The sequence below is a fragment of the Salvelinus sp. IW2-2015 genome, linkage group LG8, assembly GCF_002910315.2.
Source record: "Salvelinus sp. IW2-2015 linkage group LG8, ASM291031v2, whole genome shotgun sequence".
NCBI lineage: Eukaryota > Metazoa > Chordata > Actinopteri > Salmoniformes > Salmonidae > Salvelinus > Salvelinus sp. IW2-2015.
Genome location: NC_036848.1, coordinates 47,174,470 through 47,199,151, shown reverse-complemented (window position 1 = coordinate 47,199,151; position 24,682 = coordinate 47,174,470). Strand labels below are relative to the sequence as shown.

The following is a 24,682-nucleotide window of genomic DNA, read 5'->3' as shown; positions in this document are numbered from 1 at the left end:
ATTTATTATAATAGTTTTAGTATCTAATTTATTTTTAGAGCAGAGCAGGGTAGAGTAGGGTGTAGAGCAGAGCATGGTAGAGTAGGGTGTAGAGCAGAGCAGGGTTGAGTAGGGTTTAGAGTAGGGTGTAAGACAGAGCAGGTAGAGTAGGGTGTAGAGTAGGGTATAGGAGGGGGTAGAGCAGAGCAGGGTAGAGTAGGGTGTAGAGCAGAGAAGAGCAGGTAGAGTAGGGTGTAGAGCAGAGCAGGGTAGAGTAGGGTGTAGAGCAGAGCAGGGGAGAGAAGGGTAGAGTAGAGTGTAGAGCAGAGCAGGTAGAGTAGAGTAGGGTGTAGAGCAGAGCAGGGTAGAGCAGGGTAGAGTAGGGTGTAGAGTAAGGTGTAGAGTAGGGTGTAGAGTAGGGGATAGAGGAGAGTGTAGAGTAGGGTGTAGAGTAGGGTGTAGAGCAGAGCAGGGTTGAGCAGGGTGTAGAGTAGGGAGTAGAGTAGGGTGTAGAGCAGAGCAGGGTAAGTAGGGTGTAGAGTAGGGTGTAGAGCAGAGCAGGGTTGAGTAGGGTGTAGAGTAGGGGGTATAGGAGGGTAGAGCAGAGCAGGGTTGAGTAGGTGTAGAGTAGGGTGTAGAGTAGGGGGTATAGGAGGGGGTAGAGACAGAGAAGGGTAAAGTAGGGTGTAGAGTAGGGTGTAGAGCAGAGCAGGGTTTTGAGTAGGGTGTAGAGTAGGGGGTATAGGAGAGGGTAGAGCAGAGCAGGGTTGGTGAGGGTGTCTGTCAGCTAGGTGAATGTAGAGTGTAGGGTGCTGGCAGGCTTGAGTGTTGCGGCATTTTCTAACATTGGAGGGTTGATGGGTGTAGAGTGGGTAGAGCAGAGCAGGGTTGCAAGGTAGGGTGTAGAGCAGAGCAGGGTAGAGTAGGGTGTAGAGCAGAGCAGGGTAGAGCAGGTAGAGTAGGGTGGAGAGCAGAGCAGGGTAGAACAGAGGTAGGTGTAGAGCAGAGCAGGTGAGTGGGGTGTGAGCAGAGAGGGTAGAGTAGGGTGGAGCAGGTAGAGTAGGTTTGAGCAGCAGCAGGGTAGAGTAGGTGGAGCAGGTAGAGTAGGTGTGAGCAGAGAGGGTAGAGTAGGGTGTAGAGCAGAGCAGGGTACGGGGTAGAGTACAATCTTAGAAAAAAAAGTGGCTATCTTGAACCTAAAAGGGGTTCTTCGGCTGTCCCCATAGGAGAACCCTTTTTGGTTCCAGGTAGACCCTTTTTGAGTTCCACGTAGAAACTGTTCTCACACAGAGAGTTCTAAAAGGAACCCAAAGAGTTGTACCGCGAACCAAAAATGGTTTTCCTTATGGGGACAGCTGAAGAACCCTTTTTTTCAAAGAGTGTAGGGTTGTGTAGAGTAGAGTAGGGTTGTGAAAATTTTATGCTTGATGAGCAGGTTGAATAGAGTAGAAAAAGTAGAATAAGTTAGGGTGTCCTAATGTAAGGTGTTTCGTGAATCAATGTGAATCACTTCGCTTTGAAGCAAAGCACAGCTGTTGGCTTGGTGAACAGCAGGCTGAACAGCTGAGGATACCAGGGAGTTGGTGTCCACAACAACACACCGACACACACACACACACACACCACACACATACACACCACACTCGTCACACACAAGCACACACCACACACCATCACACACACAACACACACACACTACAACACACATCGCACACGACACACACACTGGCACCAGCACACACACCACACAACAACCTTCCCGTCACGTTATGTGAGTGTTGTTCTGACCAAGCCTTCTGCTGTGATTGTACGTCATGCCGACAGCTTTTGACTGGACAGAGAGCCACATGGGTTAGTCTATACCTTGGCATATCCATTGTTCACTCAACTGATGTCCGTTCTTCACAAAGCCTTTTGTACGTGGGATGTCATCATTTGACTGTGGACAGGGCATTGCGTTATTACAGCATGTAATATCTTTGTTTGAGTCGCCTATGTAGGTGGGACGCAAATAGAGGCAGTCTTTCTAAGCTTTGATGTGCATTTAATCAGCCTTGTGTAGTGTTTGGGCAAAAACCAAAAGGTGGCACCCTCTTGAGGTCCGCGCAGGACTGAGCGTTGGGATCAGAGACAGGGTGGCCATTTGGACACAGTCCCTCTTATGTGAGGTATTCATTTTCCATTCACTCCATCAACCAATGACTCAGACAGGGACACACTATTACAGTAAAACCACCACACAACCAGAAAGTGACAGGAACCTGCTATTGTACTAGAGAGAACTGGAGATGTGTCCTAAATGGTACCCATTCCCTACACAGTGCACTACAGATCTAGGACCAGGATAATAAACTTTCAGCATTCCCTAAAATTACAAACTCCTGCATGCTACACACAGGAGAGGTTACTGTTGACCAACAGTAGAGTGAAACACTTTAGTTCAGGACAGAGAAAGAGAAGTTGAGCGTCTGTTGGGTAGAAAAGAACGACGTCAGAGATGAACCAACAATCCCCCACCTCATACAACGCATGCACGCGCTCACCACACACACAACACACACACAACACACACACACACACAACACACACACACACACACACAACACACACACACACAACACACACACACACACACACACACACACACACACCACACACACACACACACACACACACACACACACACACACACACACACCACACACACACAACACACACCCACACACACACAGACACCACCTTATGAACAAACTGACTGACAATACAATGATATGATCATCTCACTTCTTGAATCTTGGTACCGAAATCTCAATATGAAACTGACATTGTTAATATTGAAAGTGCAACAAAACCTTTTACAGTAGGCCATTTCAAATTTCTGCTATTCTAAATCTCACAGAGGCATGGATGAATCAATAGAATAGAATACTTTTTGAGACCCATGGGGAGACCCACTGCCACTTTCAGTGATTGAGAGAGGCAGTGAGCGCCATAGAAATAGAATGGAAACGTCCATTCTAATAATCATATTTCTAGGGTGATAGCATCAATGTCTTCCAGGTTCCAGGAGAAGACTCACCTTGTTGACCCGAGTCCCATACGTGACGATGACATCATAACCCATGAGGATTCCGTTGACCCTGTCCTGGGGCGGTTCCTTCCATCGGATCACCAGCATTGACTCGTTTAACATAACAGTCACGTTACGGGGGTAGACTGACGGTACTGGAGTAACAAAGGGAAGGGAAAGAGAGGGTCACACACTCAAATATGATCTTCAATCTTGGAATCTGTGATAATACTTAAATAGAGCTCACATACAACAGACTACAACAGACTACAAACACTGGCACATTCGCATTGATAAGAACACTGAAATGTTGATTCATGTGCACGGTCCGTCACGGTGCATCAACATTTTTATATAGGAGGTAATGAAACAAATAATAAATAATTTTCAACATGTCTAGTCGTCAAAGAAAATGACTGAGATGAGGCCACATTCGGGCCAACCACTTCTGATGTTTCCTACAGCATGGAAAGATTTCTGTCAGATCTGTAGACTAAAATATCCCCGACAGCGGCTTTAGTTTAGAGAGGAAGTCGGAAGCAGCCCCACCCGTACACTATGAACTGCATGCTTTCTCCATGAGACCACTCCTGCTTTTGCTTCCTATGTGGCCTCTCAGGAAGATATACAAAGATAATATCAGACATATTCTGGATGTGATGAACATTTCATTAGGGAACCCCCTGTCATGCAAAATATAATATGTACTGTACTTCTAACAATTTCTGATCAATGAAATTAAACTGATTTCTGAATACTTGATGGGATGAGGGGACAAGAAAACTAGCCCGGATCCAAACTGAATTGCTCTCTTTCGTGAAGTGAAACAACTGTGAAATGTAACAATTCAATTTGGATCCCCCCAGGCTACAATAACACAACACACAGCCATGCATCTTATACAGAGGCAGGACCTAACACAGGATCTACAGAATCCCATACAGGCAAGTGCGTATGATGTAMGCAGTCTTAAGAAGGCAAGGACCTGGACAGGCTGCTCCTGCGATCTATGCATTTTCTATGCGTGAAAACACGACTGAAATCTCCAAACTGACCCATGGCCTGGCTGCAGTATAGCGGATCATGATGTGGTTGAAACACTGTCACCAATAATTCACATGGGAGCATAGAATCCAGTGTACAGAGTCTCTTTTCACCTTATATTGAAAATGTATTGATGTTCAGCACCTGCTCAAAGACAATGGGTCTGTGTCCTAAATGGCACCCTATTCCCTACATTGTGCACTACTTTTTACCCGGGCCCATAGATGTTACCCACCTCCTTCTGTAGTGTTGCTCTGGACCCAGGTACTGACTGGTGAATGGCCAAGCTCATTGCTACAGGAGACGCTCATGTTGTACCAGGTCATGGCCTGTAACCCCGGGACATCACTCTGGAACGGAGGAGCTGTACTGTTGATTATCCTAGCCAGCCTGACCTCTCCTCTCCTTCGGCTCACCTCTTTCACCTTGAAGAGAGCACAGGGAAAAATATCGGTTAGAAAAATATATAGCCTACTGTAGACACACATTCAGGACAGAATTTTCTTTTAAAAATATACATTTGTGCAGAAATATCACAAAGTGGTTAAGGAACAACACTGCTGACTCTGCTGACGTCAAAGTGAGGGGCATTGTACCAAACAAGCCATCAGCGAGTATCAAAGCCAATGAATATTTCCGAAACTGRGCTTTACCCACGTGTTCAGGCTCTGGCCCAACCCATCGGTTTCTGGGACCAATCAAAACACTTTGAATGTGTTCGCATTCGAGAAGTCATCAGGTAGGAGATCAAATCCAGACTTATAGTGGAGAAGAAACGTTAGAGCTTTTTTCCATCTTCGTAACATTGCAAAAATCTGAAACTTTCTGTACAAAAATGATGCAGAAAAGTTAAACCATGCCTTTGTCACTTCTAGATTAGACTACTGCAATGCTCTACTTTCCGGCTACTCGGATAAAGCACTAAATAAACTTCAGTTAGTGCTAAACACAGCTGCTAGAATCTTGACTAGAACCCAAAATGTGATCCAGTGCTAGCCTCCAGTGCTAGCCTACTGGCTTCCTGTTAAGGCTAGGGCTGATGTTTAGATTTTACTGCTAAACTACAAAGCATTACATGGACTTGCTCCTACCTATCTCTCCGATTTGGTCCTGCCGTACATACCTACACATACGCTAAGGTCACAAGACACAGGCCTCCTTATTGTCCCTTGAATTTCTAAGCAAACAGCTGGAGGCAGGGCTTTCTCCTATAGAGCTATATTTTTATGGAATGGACTGCCTAGCCATGTGACAGACGCAGACTCGGTCTCAACCTTTAAGTCTTTATTGAAGACTCATCTCTTCAGTAGGTCCTATAATCGAGTGTAGTCTGGCCCAGGGGTGTGAAGGTGAACGGAAAGGCACTGGAGCAATGAACCACCCTTGCTGTCTCTGCCTGGCCGGTTCCCCTCTCTCCACCGGGATTCTCTGCCTCTAACACTATTACGGGGACTGAGTCACTGGCTTACTGGTGCTCTTCCATCCCATCCCTAGGAGGGGTGCGTCACTTGAGTGGGTTGAGTCTCTAACGTGATCTTCCTGTCCGGATTTGGCTCCCCCCTCGGGTTCGTGCCATAGGGGACATCTTCGTGGGCTATACTCGGCCTTGTCTCAGGATGGTAAATTGGTGGTTGAAGATATCCCTCTAGTGGTGTGGGGGCTGTGCTTTGGAAAAGTGGATGGGATTATATCCTGCCTGTTTGGCCCTGTCCAGTGGTATCGTCGGACGGGGCCACAATGTCTTCCGACCCCTCCTGTCTCAGCCTCCAGTATTTATGCTGCAYTAGTTTATGTGTCGGGGGGCTAGGGTCAGTCTGTTATATCTGGAATATTTCTCCTGTCTTATCCATTGAATTTAAGTATGCTCCCTCTAATTCTCTCTCTATCCCTCTCCCTCCCCTCCCGGGGGACCTGAGCCCTGGGACCATGCCTCAGGACTACCTGGCCTGATGACTCCTTGCTATCCCCAGTCCACCTGGTCGTGCTGCTTCTCCAGTTTCAACTGTTCTGCCTGCGGCTGTGGAACCCTGACCTGTTCACCAGACATGCTACCTTGTCCCGGATATGCTGTTTTCGACTCTCTCTCTCTACTGCACCTGCTGTCTCTAACTCTGAATGCTCGGCTATGAAAAGCCAACTGACATTTACTCCTGAGGTGCTGACCTGTTTCACCCTCTACAACCACTGTGATTATTATTATTATTTGACCCTGCTGGTCATCTATGAACGTTTGAACATCTTGGCCATGTTCTGTTATAATCTCAACCCGGCACAGCCAGGACTGGCCACCCCTCAGAGCCTGGTTCCTCTCTAGGTTTCTTCCTAGGTTCCTGCCTTTCTAGGGAGTTTTTCCTAGCCACCATYCTTCTACATCTGCATTGCTTGTTGTTTGGGGTTTTATGCTGGGTTTCTGTATAGCACTTTGTGACATCGGCTGATGTAAAGGGCTTTAATTAATACAATTTATTGATTGATTGATGGTTAGAGGGCGTGGCGTTTGGCCGGAACGATGTGTATGGGTGGCAAGGCTAGTTTCTCTGTGTCATCATACACCATCTAGGCAGAGAGTGTGGAGCTTTGCTTACCTTGATCTGGCAAGTAGTGAGTGGGGAGAATCCATCGTGTCCAGGGGTCCATCTCAGAACTAGTTTGTTAGATTCACGTTGTATCACTGTGACCTCAGAGACAGGAGCTGGAAGCACTGCAAACATACCAAACACAATCCATCATCACGAGAGAAGGAGAATCAGAATCATCTTTATTTGCCAAGTACATTTACATGTACTAGGACTTTGACCTGAAATGGTGCTGCCAGAATAAACAGAATATACAGACAGAATATATTGATGATTATAAACTGCGTGGTTCGAGCCCTGAATGCTGATTGGCTGACAGCTGTAGTATATCATGTATTTTTACTTCTCTAATTATGTTGGTGACCAGTTTATAATAGCAATAAGGCATCTCGGGAGTTTGCTGTATAGGTGGCCAATATACCACGGCCAAGGGCTGTATCAGGCACTCTGCGTTGCGTCGTGGGTAAGAACAGCCCTTAGCCGTGGTATATTGGCCATATACCACACCCTTGTGCCTTATTGCTTAAATAAAATCCACATAATCCCAATACAGTAATAAATACAGCCAAAAACACATCCATAAGTTAACAAAGAAACCGAAAAACACCAGCAGCAGCGACCTAACACTGCGGCTGCACAAGAATACTGGCACCAAGAAGTACCGGTGGCTTGCCTCACAAAGACGTACGTGGCCCTGCCCGTCACCAAGAAGTACCGTGGCTGCCTCACCAAGAAGTACCGTGGCTGCCTCACCAAGAAGTACCGTGGCTGCCTCACCAAGAAGTACCGTGGCTGCTTCACCAAGAAGCACCGTGGCTGCCTTACTGGGCACCACACACTGAGATTTAGGGCACTATTACTGCTCAGACAGCCTGAATGTGCACTCAAAAAGATCAAAGCCCATATTCACAAAGTGCTGATCTAGGATGATCTCCCCTGTCCATGTTATCTTATTCAAACAGTTCAAAGTGTGGGAGGAGACTTTGGAGTCCACATTACCTTTAATGTTGATGTTAGCTTCCCTGGAAGTAGTGACACCTTTCTGGTTGTGGGCCTCACAGCTGAACTGGGTGTACTTGTCCACACCTACAGACAAAAACATAACACAGCAGAACATGTTAACTGAATTGTACAGTCGGACAAGGTAATGGAACACGTTTTATAATGATAATGCTTCCAATGTAAAGTTTAACTTTGTGTATAACCAAATAAAAGTATGGTGGAGTAGTTTCAGTTCAACTTCGTGAACTCAACCGATGAAATATTTCAATTGAAACTTTTACAAACAATATATTTATCATGGGCATACAGTACAGTAACTACTGAAATGCAATAGAAAGTAAGTCAAGGTCTTGATAACGTTCATACCTCTACCAACTACCACACAAATAGAAACCAACTGTCATATTGTGTCAGCCGCAAAATGAACATCTCAAACAATGTGATACAAGCCAACTAAACCCACTTTTTAATTTCATTCCCTTCCACTTACCGCCTGAAAGTGAATGTTACTAATAATAGTTTACCATTAGCAGAATACAGGACTACATGTACTGTAGTGGGTAAAGTGTTAGACCATGAAAAAGACTGATGAGAGCTGTGTCAGCTTGACAGGGGGAAGAGCTTTAGTCCTGAGTAGGCCTAAAGAGAATTATTGACGTGAGTGGTTTGTTGTGAGTGTGAGATTAAACGCTGTAAACCACACTCATCCTTGAATCATCCTTGAATCATCCTTGACAAAACATAGGCCTAGTGTCAGGTTAGATAAGTGTCAGGTTAGATAATGGCAGTACCTCAACAATAAACTAATCTTTTGAATCTTTCCACTTTGCAACAGCTTCTGCTCTACTAAAGTCCCGACTGGACCAATGGCGTCTCTCTCAATGCCTGGGTTCTTTCTCCTGGCTACCACCACACAGGAGCAGTGTTTAAACCCTGCATCTGCCCAGCGTAGGCCTGCTCCATATAATGTCCCTTTTGTGCTGTTGTTTTTTTCCACACTGTCCAGTGTTTCATGCTTGGAAACTTTTTCCACAACAATGCACTGCTTGCTCTGCCTCCAAGCTCAGAAACCATTCCACAATTCACTTCTTGCTCTGCCCACGAGAGCTGACTGGAACTGGAAACAGATTGGCTTGTTATTGTTTTCATTTTTCTGAATATCTAATGAATCTGTTTTGTAGTGTACCCTCAGTGTGAATCTACATTGGCCTTTACCAATTGAAACTTCTACCACCACCATACAACAGACCTTTAGACTGCTGAAGCAAGTACACACATTTTTCTTCAGGACATTTACCTTTTATAGTTTTGTTTACTTTCCTCTGAATATCTAATGAGCCTGTTGTCTTGGTGAGGAGTAGAAACATGATGTGCAGAGTATTATGGGTAATGTACATTCCTAGAAAAAAAGGGTTCCAAAAGGGGTCTTCGGCTGTCCCCATAGGAGAACCCTTTTTGGTTCCAGGTAGAACCCTTTTGGGTTCCATGAAGAACCCTCTGTAGAAATGGTTCTTCATGGAACCCAAAAGGGTTCTACCAGGAACCAAAATGGTTCTACCTGCAACCATAAAGGGTTCTTCAAAGGGTTCTCCTATGGGGACAGCCAAAGAACCCTTTAGGTTCTAGATAGCACCTTTTTTTCTAAGAGTGTAGTACATAATGCCACATCTGTCTCGTCAGGGTATTGAGCCTCTCACTCAGTTATCACGGCAGTCAAATATTGACATTTTAAACAAGTGAGTTTCAAAAGTACAGAAACTTACCTCCTAAGTCCAGTATAAGGTCTATATAAATACCTACGAATCCTTTATAAACTAAAATCTTATGCTTTGGTAAAACTATGATCAAAGTTTTGACATCTCTCAAAGTCTCATGATCTCTCTCATTTTCACTCAGAGTTACTAAATACTTCCAGCAGGATTGAAGTTCTTCAAACAGACAAATAAACGAACCTCCCATTACGAACTGAGATAGGCTGTAGAGAAGCCAGTGTATGGTCACAGAGAGGGAGAGAGAGTGAAAGYGAGGTAGAGAGAGCGAAAGAGAGATAAAGACAGAGAGGAAAAAGAGGAAGAGCGAGCGAGAGAGTGAAAGAGAGAGTGAAGCGAGAGAGAGATAGAGAGAGAGAGAGAGAGAGAGAGAGAGAGAGAGAGAGAGAGAGAGAGAAAGTAAGAGAGAGAGAGGGAGTTACTCAGTTTATGATACTGGTCTATTAGAGCAGAAAAGCCTTTTTTGGCAAACCAAGGTTTGTCTATTTCAGGCAACAGCGAAAAGAGCCAAATCTAGTAAATAACAGCCAACGACTGCGTCCAGCTTCCCTTTCTAGAGAAGAGACTGTAGGTAAGTCCCAAATGCCGCCCCATTCCCTATATAGTGCATTACTTTTGACCAGAGTTCTATGTCCCTGGTCAAAAGTAATGCACTATAAAGGGAATAGGGCGCCATGTGGGTCACATCCAGAGAATGAACAGCGTCTTTCAGAGGGCCTTCCAACTCACAGATCATTTAATGAGTACTAAAGAGTCTAAATAAAAAGACAACACACAAAGCAAAGGTCAGACACTTGCTCTTCACACCGACACCATTTATTGGTGGCTGTCCTCGACAACTCCTGCAGCTCAAAACAGAATCTTTTGAGACTTGCACGTGACCATTCCAACTAAAAGGCTAACAACATTGAATCTGGTTTAGTGGATTACAGTAAATGCATAGAGAGAGTGAGTGGGTGGAGTGAGCCGAAACTGGGTTCAAATACTATTTAAAATCTCTCAAATACTTTTAGCATTTGCTTAAGTCTGCCTAGAGTGCCAAATGGGCAGGGATTTGCACTTTTGTGACTATTCTATTGGTCCGATTAGGTCAGGCAACCTCAATCAAGCCTAGATGTATGATCTTTCTATAACCAGCTAGCCAAATGTATGATCTTTCTGTAACTAGCCCTGGAACTATTGCATTGCGGTTCCAAGTCCAACAAACAGTGTGTAATTATCAGGTTTGGCAAGGTTCCATTCTATTTCTATGGTTCCATTCTACCAGGCTTTCACTGCTGAACTGACCTGGTTGCAGAACAACCTCATATAACCCAGTATGCGTCCCAAATGGCATTATATTCTCTATATAGTGCAGTGCACTGCTTTTGACCAGGTTCCATTGGGCTGTAGTCAAAAGGAGTACACTTGGGGACACACATTTCTGCTCTTTTTTATATCAATGCATCACATTTAGCCCCAATGTCTTTTTCCATTTTCAACTAAAGTAGAATCTAAAATCTTTGAATACACTGTAACACATTTGTTCCCTTTGTGCTCTGAGGAGATTGTGGGCATGTAATGTGGCCATGGTCTGACCCTGTACTGTGCCTCTGGGGACTAGGTTTGTAAATCATTATGTAACATCTATTGTTCTGGGAGAGAACAGTGGCTAACTGGACTTTAATATACAGAAAGGGAAATGGTCAGAATTTGAGGGAGCAAAGGCTACCTGTAACAACAGTAGGCTACCTGTAACAACAGTAGGCTACCTGTAACAACAGTAGGCTACCACCCCAGTAACAAAAGCTGAACAGGCCCAGTCAGAATCGAGTCAGAAAAGGGAAGGAAACTGCTCAGTGTTAGTGGGAGGAAAGGCTACCCGTAACATCCAGAGATATGGATGAAAGTAAACCCTGCCAGCCTGCAGCAAGGCAGTCCCCAGCCAGCTCCCCTTTCCAGTCCCTCCCTGTAAAGCAGAGAGGGGTGGTGGGCCATCCCGTGAATGAGGCCTTTGTCCAGGGAACCATCCCCCGATCTGTCCATCTTCCCTACAACCCCCATCACACACACACGCACACACCACCACACACACCACACCACACACACACACACACACACACACACACACACACACACACACACACACACACACACACACACACACACACACACACACACACACACACACACACACACACACACACACACACACACACACACACACACACACACACACACAACCCCAGCCACAGCACATGCTGGAAGAAACAACAACTCTGGCCTCTACCCTCCACCCTCACCTCCCAGCCAGTAGCTCTACAACTCACCACTGTGTCTGGACTACTTAAAGGCCCTACAACTCACCACTGTGTCTGGACTACTAAAGGCCCTACAACTCACCACTGTGTCTGGACTACTAAAGCTCTACAACTCACCACTGTGTCTGGACTACTAAAGGCTCTACAACTCACCACTGTGTCTGACTACTAAAGGCCCTACAACTCACCACTGTGTCTGGACTACTAAAGGCTCTACAACTCCACTGTGTCTGTACTACTAAAGGCTCTACAACTCACCACTGTGTCTGGACTACTAAAGCTCTACAACTCACCACTGTGTCTGGACTACTAAAGGCTCTACAACTCACCACTGTGTCTGGACTACTAAAGGCTCTACAACTCACCACTGTGTCTGGACTACTAAAGGTGCTACAACTCACCACTGTGTCTGGACTACTAAAGGCTCTACAACTCACCACTGTGTCTGGACTACTAAAGGCTCTACAACTCACCACTATGTCTGGACTACTAAAGGCCCTACAACTCACCACTATGTCTGGACTACTAAAGGCCCTACAACTCACCACTGTGTCTGGACTACTAAAGGCCCTACAACTCACCACTGTGTCTGGACTACTGGTGACACAAATGTAAAGTTGTGTATCGTGTGCGTAGCAGTGAAATCAATGCAGTGCTTTTTCGATAACACTACCAAGGGGTAACATATATATATAAACTGAACAGTACCGGACCCAAATCAAACCACAGAGCTCAAAAGATTCATTAATTATTTGTATCCCTTTTTCATGGTCTCCAATTGGTAGTTACAGTCTTGTCCCATCGCTGCAACTCCCGTACGGACTCGGGAGAGGCGAAGGTTGAGAGCCGTGCGTCCTCCGAAACATAACACAGCACTGGCGCACTGCTTCTTGACACAATSCCCGCTTAACCTGGAAGCCAGCCGCACCAATGTGTCYGAGGAAACACRGTACACCTGYCYACCYTGTCAGCGTGCARTGCACCCAACCCGCCACAGGAGTCGCTAGAGCACGATGGGACAAGAACATCCCTGCCAGCCAAACCCTCCCCTAACCCCGACGATGCTGGGACAATTGTGCGCCACCTCACYGGTCTCCCGGTCGCGGCCAACTGCGACAGAGCCTGGACTCAAACCAGGATCTCTAGTGGRACAGCTAGCACTGTGATGCAGTGCTTTAGCCACTCGGGAGGCCCTAGATTCATAAATTCAATGGAAAATATATGAAAGAATAAAATACAATTAAATATGGGGGATTGGAAACAATGTCCCCACCAAACAATTTGATAGAACCCACAATCTATATGCAATATTAAAGCTGATCRACCCCCCCACCCAAATAAAAAAWWTATAAAAAATAAAGAATGCTTGGCCCCAGGTCACCAAGTAAATTAACTGCTGTAAATTGCATAGAGCCAATGTTATGTTTTCACATTGAAGACAGGTGTTTGTCTGTGGGAGAACCTAACGGAGGCAGGTAACTTCAAGTTTTATGCTCACAACACTGCTCAGCTTCAAGYTATTTATTACTAATTAATCATTAAGGTCCCTTTAGGTGTTTTGGAGCGTTTCAAAGGTGCAGTCCCCACTCTGTCAGTCCAGGATTCAAATCATAACTAATTTAGCAAATCTCCAGGCCAACATGTTGTAGCCTACTCAGTCCTGAGCAGTGGTGGGAAAAGTAACCAACTGTCATACTTGAGTAAAACTAAAGATACCTTAATAGAAAATGACACCCAGTAAAATTCTACTTGAGTAAAAGTCTAAAAATATTTGGTTTAAAATATACTTAAGTATCAAAAGTAAACATATAAATCATTTAAAATTCCTTAGCAAACCAGAAAGCACAATTTTTTAAATATWTTTTTTTAAATGTATGGATAGTCAGTGGTACACCAACACTCAGACGTCATTTACAAACTAAGCATGTGTGTTTAGTGAGTCCACTAGATCAGAGGCAGTAGGGATGACCAGGGATGTTCTCTGTTTAGTGAGTCCACTAGATCAGAGGCAGTAGGGATGACCANAGATCAGAGGCAGTAGGGATGACCAGGGATGTTCGATTGATAAGTGCATGAATTGCACCATTTTCCTGTCCTACTCTAAGCATTCAAAATGTAACGAGTACTTTGGGGGTCAAGGAAAATGTATGGAGTAAAAACATGGCACCACTGGTCTTGACACGCAACACATTCCCATTCATCAAACCACACAAAACATTCCCATTCATCAAACCACACAAAACATTCTTGCACAAAAAGCTTATCTTGACCCTTGTCAATATCAGATTCCTCCCCACCAAACTAACTGAAAGGATCCATTTTCCCCAATAACCAACATGGTTATCTTAGTATACAGTACAGACAGACAGACAGACAGACAGACAGACAGACAGACAGACAGACAGACAGACAGACAGACAGACAGACAGACAGACAGACGAGACAGAGAAGAGACACACAGTGTAAGAGACACACAGTGAGAGACAAAAAGAGAGAGGAAAATGGAGAGAAGAGGGAGAGAAGAGGGAGAGAGAAAGAGATGGAGGGAAAGAAAGGGAGAGACAGATGCTGAGACTGTAGATAGACAGACTGACATCATAGTATTCAGACCTCCAACACATCTCTGCTACAGCTGAGTAGGACACAGCTCTGCACATTTTACACTGATAAACACACAAACACTGACACAAATGTCCTTTACCATCGCTTATGAATAACCAACCAAATGTGCTAGACTGCCTGGACATTGAGAGATATGAGGAAACCGTATTCCCTCCATAATCCACAACACAAGTTCTTCTTGGTCCTCATACTCTCTTTTGGTCTTACTTCCTCTATCTCAGTCTTACTTTCTCTTTATCTCTCTATCTATCTCGATCTCTCAGTCTCTCTCTCTTTATCTCGGTCTCTATCTATCTCTCCCTCTCTCGCTCTCTCTCTCTCTCACCCTCCCGGTCTCTCTTTCTCTCTTACATGAAACAATTCATTTTAATGAAATAACAAGGTAATTTAATTCAGATAAGGGGACATTTTTTTTCAATCTTAATAATATGCACACAGAACAAAACATTTCCCTTAAGAGACCTATGCACACATTTTCTTTAGGACCTAGGGGATTTTGTATGCCAGAAAACCCAACTCAACATTGCAAAATACAACATGACCTACAGTACATTTGTGGTGTTATAAAGGAGAGAATCAGGTGAGCCGCTAAGATCCCTATTCAATCTACGTCTGTGTATTAGCCAATGACCTGAATTCAAAGTTTAGCAAAATGGGCAAAGCGCGTTGTGGAATTCCACTTTTTTTTTTTTTTAAGAGGTTTTCTAGGCCTTAGGAGAAAGGCTAAGGGTATCTCCAAAATGGCACCATATTCCCTATGTAGTGTACCACTTTAGACCAGAGGCTCTGGTCAAAGGTAGTGCACTTGATAGGAAATAGGGTGGCATTTGGGATGCAAACTAAGATGATGGAGCAATAGAACAATCCAATACACCTCCAGACTCTTTGTGAAACCCAGAAAGAGGTACTGAGATAATATTGGCAGCCAGTTCAATACTTCATATGAAAGCAAGAGATTGTATGTGCATATGTGTGTGTTTGTGCATGTTCGTGTGTATGTGCATGTGTATAGGTGCATATGTGGGTATATGTGCATGTGTGTGTGTGTATGTGCATGTGTGTGCGTGCGTGTATGTGCATATGTGTGTGTGCATATGTGTGTGCATGTATACGCACGTGCGTGTGCTCATCTGTGTATGAGCCTGTGCATGTGCCCGCGTGTGTGTGTGTGTCTCTCTCACCTGGTACAGTGTAGTTGCTGGGGGAGGAGGTAATGTACCCTGTCACAGGCACACCGTTGCGTAGCCAGTGGATCCTGATAGGATTCGGGGGACCCACCGCTTCACACGACAGGTTAAAGGGGCTGTTACGAGTTACGTTCTTGTCATCAGGCTGTCTGGTGAACGTTGGTAGACCTAAAAACACACACAGACAAACAGAGTACATGTTTGAGATCGACTACATTGCAGTCAGGCTGTGCAGAATCACCTTACATTGCAAATAACTACTTATTATGATCAAGACCAGTGATTCTACGCCTCGTCTTGCTCAAACTGGTCACCTAAAAGACACAGTATATAAGAACCAGTCATGGAAACCCTTGTCATCCATTTGAAGCACTTGTATGATGTTGGGACTCACCTTCGACCTGGATGCTGATAGGCTGGGACTCTATCTCTATGTCACTGACTCTCAGTCTACAGCGGTAGTCCCCAGAGTCAGCTCTCTGCACATGAGTTATGCTGAAACACACAAGTAGTGGAGAAATGTAGCAATCCAGACATTTCAGAACCACCTGATTTATAATACTGATTGCACTCTCTGTGTCACGTTGTGTTTGTATTTCTATGCTCTGACGAAGGTGGACTGTGACCGAAAGCTTGGCAGTTTAATTACAAAAAATTGCAAGGATCTAAGTATCCAAATGCTCTTTTCTTCACATGCTGTGTCTGCCATGAATGTCCCCTACTCACACCCAAGTCCTCCCATCACAGTTACCTGACGGTGGACAGCAGGGTCATGACCCCGTGTGTGACGGTCTGTAGTTCATTGATGACCACCTGCAGGTTTTCAGCCAGCTCCATGTTGTTCTTCCACCACAGCACGGTGAGGTCCAGGTTGGCGTCAGGGACGTCGATGGAGCAGTTGAACTTTGCCTCATGGCCCTCGGATAGGTGCACCGACCCCACCGTAGGCTTGAACCTGGATGGAATCAAATAGAATAGAATTGAGTTGAATGAAATGGAAGTTGAGTTGAGTTAAATGTTGTTGAATTTTACGGTTGCAAATGAAACATTCATCAGTAAGATGTGATTTAAACCTCAGAGGATAGCTCACGCATTGATTAATACAAAGACTTATTCCCAAAGGGGTTCAGAATGGTAAAACAAATAACATCTACCTAATGATAATAAAAAAAGACAACAAGAGATTGATAGATAGTAACCTCAGCTTCATGATGTCGTCCTGGCTAAGGTGGACCCTCGGGGCATGGGCTGGTACGATGAGGGTCTCGGGAGGTACAGTGGGCTGGGAGGACCGACCCTGACGTCCTGGCCTGTGGGGGGAGACCCCGCCACGGCCACGTCCTCCAGAGACACGGTAAACATAGGGACTCCCATGATGCTCACCTGTATGTGAGCAGGAAGGGACGGTCATTTCCAAAGCCTGTTACAATATTATAGACCATCTCTGTCATTTCTCCTACCTTAGATTAATAGTCAATAACTTTATATACTGTATTTCTAACAACAACAAAAAAACACAAAATAACGTCACAGGGGGATTGGAGAATAACCTGCAATTGAAACTAACATTTCAGTTCCCTACATTTAGTATTGTGCCCTCAGAGTAAGAACTACTCAAATGATTCAAGCTCCCACGATTAGCCTAACTCAAATGGAAACAAACTGTATTGAGACTGTATAGGAGGGGGTGGAACAGCTAATTTGATATTCAATACCACTCTGCATTTGTTTCTCCCTCTCCCTGTGCTAAGGGAGGAACCGTACAGTGTAAGCAGAGGAATCTCCCAAATATCTGGAGTATTTCAGTAATTTTCCTGGTCCTCCCTTGGATATCTCAGCAAAGTAATATTCATATAGCCTGATCCCAGATCTGTTTGTACAGTCTTGCCTAGACAGCAAAAAAACAGATATGGGACGAAGCAAATGTGTGTATGGCAATATCCTTATAAAATCTCAAGACAGGCTACTGCCACTTAGCCTGGTCTCAGATCTGTTTTTGCTGTCTTGCAAACACCCAATGGTCATAGTTCAACAACCAGCACAGATAAAGGACCAGGCTAGCCCTTACAACAACAAAAAAACACATGAAAAAAAGGACTTGAAAAAAAAACACCTTTCGTTTTCAGACGTGTGAACACGTATGAACAAATCACGTGAAATGTGTTAAAAATATATATATGTTTATTAGTTGAGATTTTCACACAGACATGTGTGAAGTTTCACATGTACTTTTCCTGGTGAATTAGTTTTTTGCTCATGTGACAATTTTTTTTTTTTACATGTTACTTTTCACCACTTCCAGCTACATCTGGTTTCCCATCCAGGGACCAACCAGGACCAACCCTGCTTAGCTTCTGAGGCAAACCAGCAGTAGCTATGTTGCTAGAATGAATGTGCCAAAACATGGAACTGGGAAAAAAGGCAGCAACGGCCAGGGTAACATAACCAAAGCTAGGGAAAATTGCAGGAAAGAGGGAGGTGTTTTATTTAATCGCATTATCATTAAAGAAAAATCCCTGAAAACAATTTTTTTGTGTCCATTTACAATTAATTTGTTCTCTCATTTTGAAATTATTTCCATGCAATATTTTTTTTTGCTATCCATACTTTTGGGTTTATGTTTTGCTTTCAAGATCATTCGACGTTAGAAGTTTTACTTGGTATTATTGGCACAAAAGTAACTCCCTCACTAAAGGATTTCTCCATTTAATATCACTATTACTCTATTAAAGGTGTTTAAAGCGGCAATCCTTAATTGAAACATGAACAAAGTGTTCTCCCCACCACAGTTTCAGTAAAAAGCTGCGGGATGGGGCTGGAGAAATGCAACCACTCTCAACCACTCCACGCTATGGATGCAAGGACTGACCATCCATAATATCAAAATGATGGTTTTAAACATGCTTTTAGGCTATACAGTGACTGTTTACATTTACTTTATTTACAAACATTGGAGTAAAACAAGCTTATATTTTGGCTTCTGATGGGATACACTCATGAGGCATATACATTATATTCTTTAAAAAATCTATGGGTACATATCATTCATTTACAAGTCCAAAATGGAATGTTACAACTGAGGATTGCCCCTTTAACAGGAAGTGACCTTCATACAGCAGAACTATGTCGCCATTTGAATGTCATCCATTAGCCTGTCCCCCAAAAAAATTATTCTGTCCACTGTTCCGTGAATGTCATACAAAATTGTTCCCTTGTCCCGCATTTGGGCTTTTCAGATGTGGTCACCCTAATTCAGTGGTGTAAAGTACTTAGGTAAAAAATACTTTAATATATTACTTAAGTCATTTTTTGGAGTATCTGTACATTACTTTACTATTTATATTTTTGACCACTTTTACTTCTCTACATTCCTATAGAAAATAATTTACTTTTTACTCCATACATTTTCCATGACAACCAAAAGTACTCGTTACATTTTGAATGCTTAGCAGGACAAGAAAATTGTCAAATTCACAGACTTATCAAGAGAACATCCCTGTTCATCCCTACTGCCTCTGATCTAGCGGACTCACTAAACACACATGCTTTGTTTGTAAATGATGTCTGAGTGTTGGAGTGTCCCCCTGGCTATCTGTAAATGATGTCTGAGTGTTGGAGTGTTCCCCTGGCTATCTGTAAATGATTTCTGAGTGTTGGAGTGTCCCCCTGGCTATCTGTAAATGATGTCTGAGTGTTGGAGTGTCCCCCTGGCTATCTGTAAATGATGTCTGAAGTGTTGGATGTGTCCCCTGGCTATCTGTAAATGATGTCTGAGTGTTGGACCTGGCTATCTGTAAATGATTTCTGAGTGTTGGAGTGTTCCCCTGGCTATCTGTAAATGATTTCTGAGTGTTGGAGTGTCCCCCTGGCTATCTGTAAATGATTTCTGAGTGTTGGAGTGTTCCCCTGGCTAAAAAACAAGAAAATGGTGCTGTCTGTTTTACTTTACATAAGGAATTAGAAATTATGTATACTTTTACTTTTGATACTGAAGTATATTTAAAACCAAATACTTTTATACTTTTACTCAAGTAGTATTTTACTTGAGTCATTTTCTATTAAGGTATCTTTACTTTTACTCAAGTATGACAATTGGTTACTTTTTCCACCACTGTCCTAATTCCACCGGTGGAAACATCTTTTCACATGTGAGGAGAATAACATTATTTCAACCCCAGATTTTGAAACTGCTAATGAAACTGCTGATGAACTTGCAATTCTACATGTGAACTGAGATCTTCACATGTGAAATTGCAATTTCCTCACATGTGAAAAAGTGGTTTTAACATGTGAACTCTAAATGTATACATTTGAAAATATGGTTCTCTAAATGTATACATGTGAAAATATGGTTTCAATAGTGAAATAAATGTAAGCTCATACATTTGTTTGTAAGGGAACTGACACCAGCTTTCACTGGGACCGAGAGGAAGGGGGGAATACCAGCAGTTCAGAGTTAAAATAATCTGTTATCAGAGGAAGCAAACGGTTCTGCCTCCCTGGAAGCAATGATCCACTTTGTTAGTAATGGCAGTCTAAAAACCAACCTGTTCTCTCACTTCTCCCCTTCACACACGGTGTCGTAGGCTACATACCCTACACATACCTAGAGAAGCGGGTGAAAAATCGATACAGTAGAGCATCGCAATATTATTTGTGTAGTTTTTATATCGATACTGTGACTCCAAGAATCGATTTGTAAAAATATATATATATATTTTTTTTTTGCTAGGTGGTTAACGTTAGCAAGCGCTAGTTGACTGTACCTGCACCAAAACCCTCGTATACAGACAGTATTTATCATCCTATAACTCAGGGGTACTCAACTCTTACCCTACGAGGTCTGGAGCCTGCTGGTTTTAAACATGAGAGGAGGAGAATAAAAGAGGGATTAATCTATTCAGCACTGAACGTTTGTCCTTACTATAGGTCCCTAAAAGAGTCAAGCAGACTTCACTGATCAGCGAAACCCTTAACAATACACCAAAACACTACACTGCAGTGAAACAAAAACGGCACATTGGAGTGTAGGGCTGCCCTACAGCTTTGTGCATTCCAAGTAACTGGTCAGACCTAGAATCCTTCAGAAGTTGCATTGGATGCTACAGGGAGGTCATATAAATTCCAGGCAGTTTTTAATCAGTACCACCTGGATTTGGCCTTATAAAAGCCGACAAGCATATACTGTAGGCTGGGATTAAAGCTACACTCTGTACGATAATGTAATACCATAAGAGAGTGTTCAGGGGCCCCTACAAAAACATAAACAAATGGATCCCATGAGATTTCCACATGCAAATAGCATTGGATTTCTATACGCCTATTTGAAGTTTTCAAGGTATTTGATGAGAACAACTTTACTTTTGTCCAATGAAAACAAAAACATAAACAATTGAGTACTGAGGGCTTATCTTTAAGGTAATAAACAAGTACTTTTAAAATGTGCCAAATTTATAGACCCTTTGTAACCACCACTAAGGATACATGTATGTTTCAACATTTTTACCAAATAAATACATGCTCACAAGAAATCACTATATGGAATTAATTTACAATCGAACAAATATTAAACTCAAGTTTCAAAATGAACAACAATGAAACATCGACAATGAATTGCTTGAAAAACAGCCGTTGATTTTCATCAAAGACATAATTAACTTTTGACAGAAAGAGTTGTTCAAAGTCCTCCAACCAGCAAAATTGTTACATTGCAACTTACCACTGGCCAGATTCCCCCAAATTATGCCAACACTGGTAGAAAGTAAAATAGTCCATAGATGTATCGTAGTTGACTTTTTCGCCATAGTAAATAATGTGCAGTGCGCAGACAATAGGACTTTATCCGCTACCACCTCCTCTCCAATAAAAATGAAACTGTTTTCTAGAAGTCGTACGATCTGACACGTTACCATAAATAGTTATCATTCTCATTTCTCAACATCATTGAATAACACAGACATTTATTTTGCTCTAGAATCCAAGCTGTTTCGTCCATATAAACGCTTCACTAGTATTCTGCCAGCAGCACAAACGATGACGCCATATGGTATGGTAAATCAAAACCTTCAAAATCAAAGCCCGGATTATAAAAAAGCTAAGCAATGTGGATAACTCATTCAAAAGATATTGAATTTTAATCAATGGCCACTTTTATTATGCCACAAAGAAATGTATGAAAACAAATCAAATATAAWWWWTTTTAAACCAATAATGAAAAAATGCGATGTAATGTTGAGAATTTGTCTGTACAGAGAAAACATTTCTACCTGACTCAGCTAAAGTGGGATGGAAAATATTCAGTAGGGTCTCTACTAACCAAATATGTGTAGTTTTGGAAGGGGACTGTGTTATAGACATATGCATTTATGCATAAATGAATGTACTGTTGCTGTGTTGAATGTCAGTTGGAATGAAAGAACACCATAACTAGCACGTTTCAAGGTAAGACCCAGATGCAGACAACGTCGAATTAACAACCATTTATTCATCCAAAAGGGGCAGGCAAAAGACAGGTCAAGGACAGGCAGGGGTTAARAATCCAGATAGGTGGGGCAAAGGTACCGGACGGCAGGCAGGCTCAGGGTCAGCAGAGGTCAGTAATCCAGGTACGTGTGGAAAAGGTACAGGACGGCAGGCAGGTACAGATCAAGGTGTGACAATAACACTTTTTGTTGCTTACCCTGTTTGCTTCCTGTGTGGAATACAACTACATTCCATGGTAGACTTCCATGCACTCATACCTTGCCCTAATGGAGGTGCCAAATATCGATTATTGATATTTTTGAGGCAGTATCCAAGGAAAATCATGGTGCTATATGTTTATATCACCCCAATTATGCACAGCCTTACAAAGTTTTCTTAAACCCACCTTGGTCGCAAATTAATCCAAAGGTTTGCTTCTTGGATTTGGGTTTAGGACTGATTCATGGATCATATAGCCCATCTCTCCAAATTGTCAAGTTATTTTTACTTGGCCTTTGTCTTATTAGAAGTCCAGTCATACAGTATTACAGTATTTATTCTCTAAAGCAGTCTTATTAGAGGGCTCTAAAGCAGTCTTATTAGAGGGCTCTAAAGTAGTCTTATTCGAGGGCTCTAAAGGAGTCTTATTAGAGGGCTCTAAAGTAGTCTTATTCGAGGGCTCTAAAGGAGTCTTATCAGAGGGCAATGTGTATACTTTGTCACAATGGACTACGAGGGTATGTTTTATATGAGTTATCAGAGAGAAAACGACTACGTAATGCATTTAAAACTCTACAGAAAATGCCTTTGCAAGCATTATTATACTGTGTACTAATAGCCTGTTTAATATTCATTACATTTAAATTGTAAATAAATGAGATTTTCGTTTTAATAACAAAGTTTGTTTCTTGTGTTTCTTTTGTTGTTGTTGAGCGCGTATTCATTTCAGGACCGTGACAAGTACCACATCCTTTAAAGCTGTGGTGCTGGATATGCATGAGTCCCCCTCCAAAACTACACATATTTACTGTTAAAGTGTATTGCATTGGGGACTATGGAGAGGGAGGAGTGAAAAGCCATCAGCAGGCCATGCTACAAAGTACCCTTCTAAAAAGAAACCAAAAGAGATCCTGCTGAGTATCTTCCATCCGACTTTAGCTGAGACAGGCAGAAAAGTTATCTACAAGCCAAAATGTTTCCCATGTATAGTCTATTACAATGTATTGCATAGGGTGCTAGGTATGTACAGAGTATGTACGACATGGTCCCCATGCTAAACTTCACATGTTTAAATAATACAATATTTAAAATAAATATGTCAAATGATCCATTTTTGTAAGGTGGTTGTAGTACTTTGAAAAACTGTTGTACAGCATTAGAGTGCGAAAAAATAAATAGACATTCCCAGATTTGAGCATTTCTTTGAAGGGAGACTCTTATTTAAAAAAAGAAAATCTGAGTTTTTGCACTGCCAGCATAATATCCTGCTGCTAAGAGAACAATAATAAACTCCACGATCGGAAATAAAATTTCTCTGACTACATTGTTGTACTATTCTGCCAGCAGCACAWATTACAACGTCATGTTGTATGGTAATGACGAAACCTTCAAAATATACGTTTCAAAACATTTCAATGTCGATAACTCATTCAAAATATTGTAAATTGTAATCAATGGCCATTGCTATGGTGCTTATAAGCAAATGCAAGAAGGAATTCATTAAATAAATCAGAAATATGTTTTAAAAACATTTTTTAAGACCACTATTAGAAAATACAATGTTCAGACTTTTACTGTATATTCACAATATTGGGCTGTAGAAAAAAACTATTCTTTGTACTGATGTAAAAGTGGGGTTGTGAGTACTCAGTAGGGTCTGTAGAATCTATATACAGTACTAGTCAAAAGTTTGGACACACCTATTCATTAAATGTTTTTTTTTTTTTTTACTATTTTCTACATTGTAGATTAATAGGGTGAGGACATCAAAACTATGAAATAACTAGAAAAAAGTGTTAAACAAATCAAAATATATTTTATATTTGAGATTCTTCAAAGTAGCCAGTAGCCTTGATGACAGCTTTGCACACTCTTGGAATTCTCTCAACCAGCTTCATGAGGTACTTTGGAATTCATTAACAGGTGTGCCTTCTTAAAAGTTAATCTGTGGAATTTCTTTCCTTCTTAATGTGTTTTCTACATTGTAGATTAATAGGGTGAGGACATCAAAACTATGAAATAACACATATAGAAAAAAGTGTTAAACAAATCAAAATATATTTTATATTTGAGATTCTTCAAAGTAGCCAGTAGCCTTGATGACAGCTTTGCACACTTTTGGAATTCTCTCAACCAGCTTCATGAGGTACTTTGGAATTCATTAACAGGTGTGCCTTGTTAAAAGTTAATCTGTGGAATTTCTTTCCTTCTTAATGTGTTTGAGCCAATCAGTTGTGTTGTGACAAGGTAAGGGTGGTATACAGAAGATAGCCCTATTTGGTGAAATACCAAGTCAATGTGTACTCCCGAGTGGCGCAGTGGTCTAAAGCACTGCATCTCAGTGCTAGTGCTACAGACCCTGGTTCAAGTTCCGCCTGTAGGGTGGTGCACAATTGGCCTACCGTTGTTAGGGTTTGGCAGGGGTAGGCCATCATTGTAAATAAGAATTTGT

At 42.5% G+C, this 24,682-nt stretch overlaps 1 protein-coding gene across 1 annotated transcript in view; it reads right to left on the bottom strand.

Moving 5' to 3' along the window:
• mertka (c-mer proto-oncogene tyrosine kinase a) overlaps positions 1–21,566 on the bottom strand; it is a 37,045-nt gene extending 15,479 nt beyond the window's left edge. The window contains exons 1-9 of the mRNA XM_070444966.1: positions 21,269–21,566; positions 16,749–16,932; positions 16,301–16,504; positions 15,944–16,044; positions 15,544–15,717; positions 7,669–7,755; positions 6,679–6,794; positions 4,329–4,518; positions 3,059–3,204 (exon numbers count right to left, since the gene is read on the bottom strand). Of these exons, the coding sequence (XP_070301067.1) occupies positions 3,059–3,204; positions 4,329–4,518; positions 6,679–6,794; positions 7,669–7,755; positions 15,544–15,717; positions 15,944–16,044; positions 16,301–16,504; positions 16,749–16,932; positions 21,269–21,461 (1,395 nt within the window). The 5' untranslated portion in view covers positions 21,462–21,566. The remainder of the gene's footprint in view (positions 1–3,058; positions 3,205–4,328; positions 4,519–6,678; positions 6,795–7,668; positions 7,756–15,543; positions 15,718–15,943; positions 16,045–16,300; positions 16,505–16,748; positions 16,933–21,268) is intronic.
• Between the last annotated feature and the right edge of the window lie 3,116 nt (positions 21,567–24,682).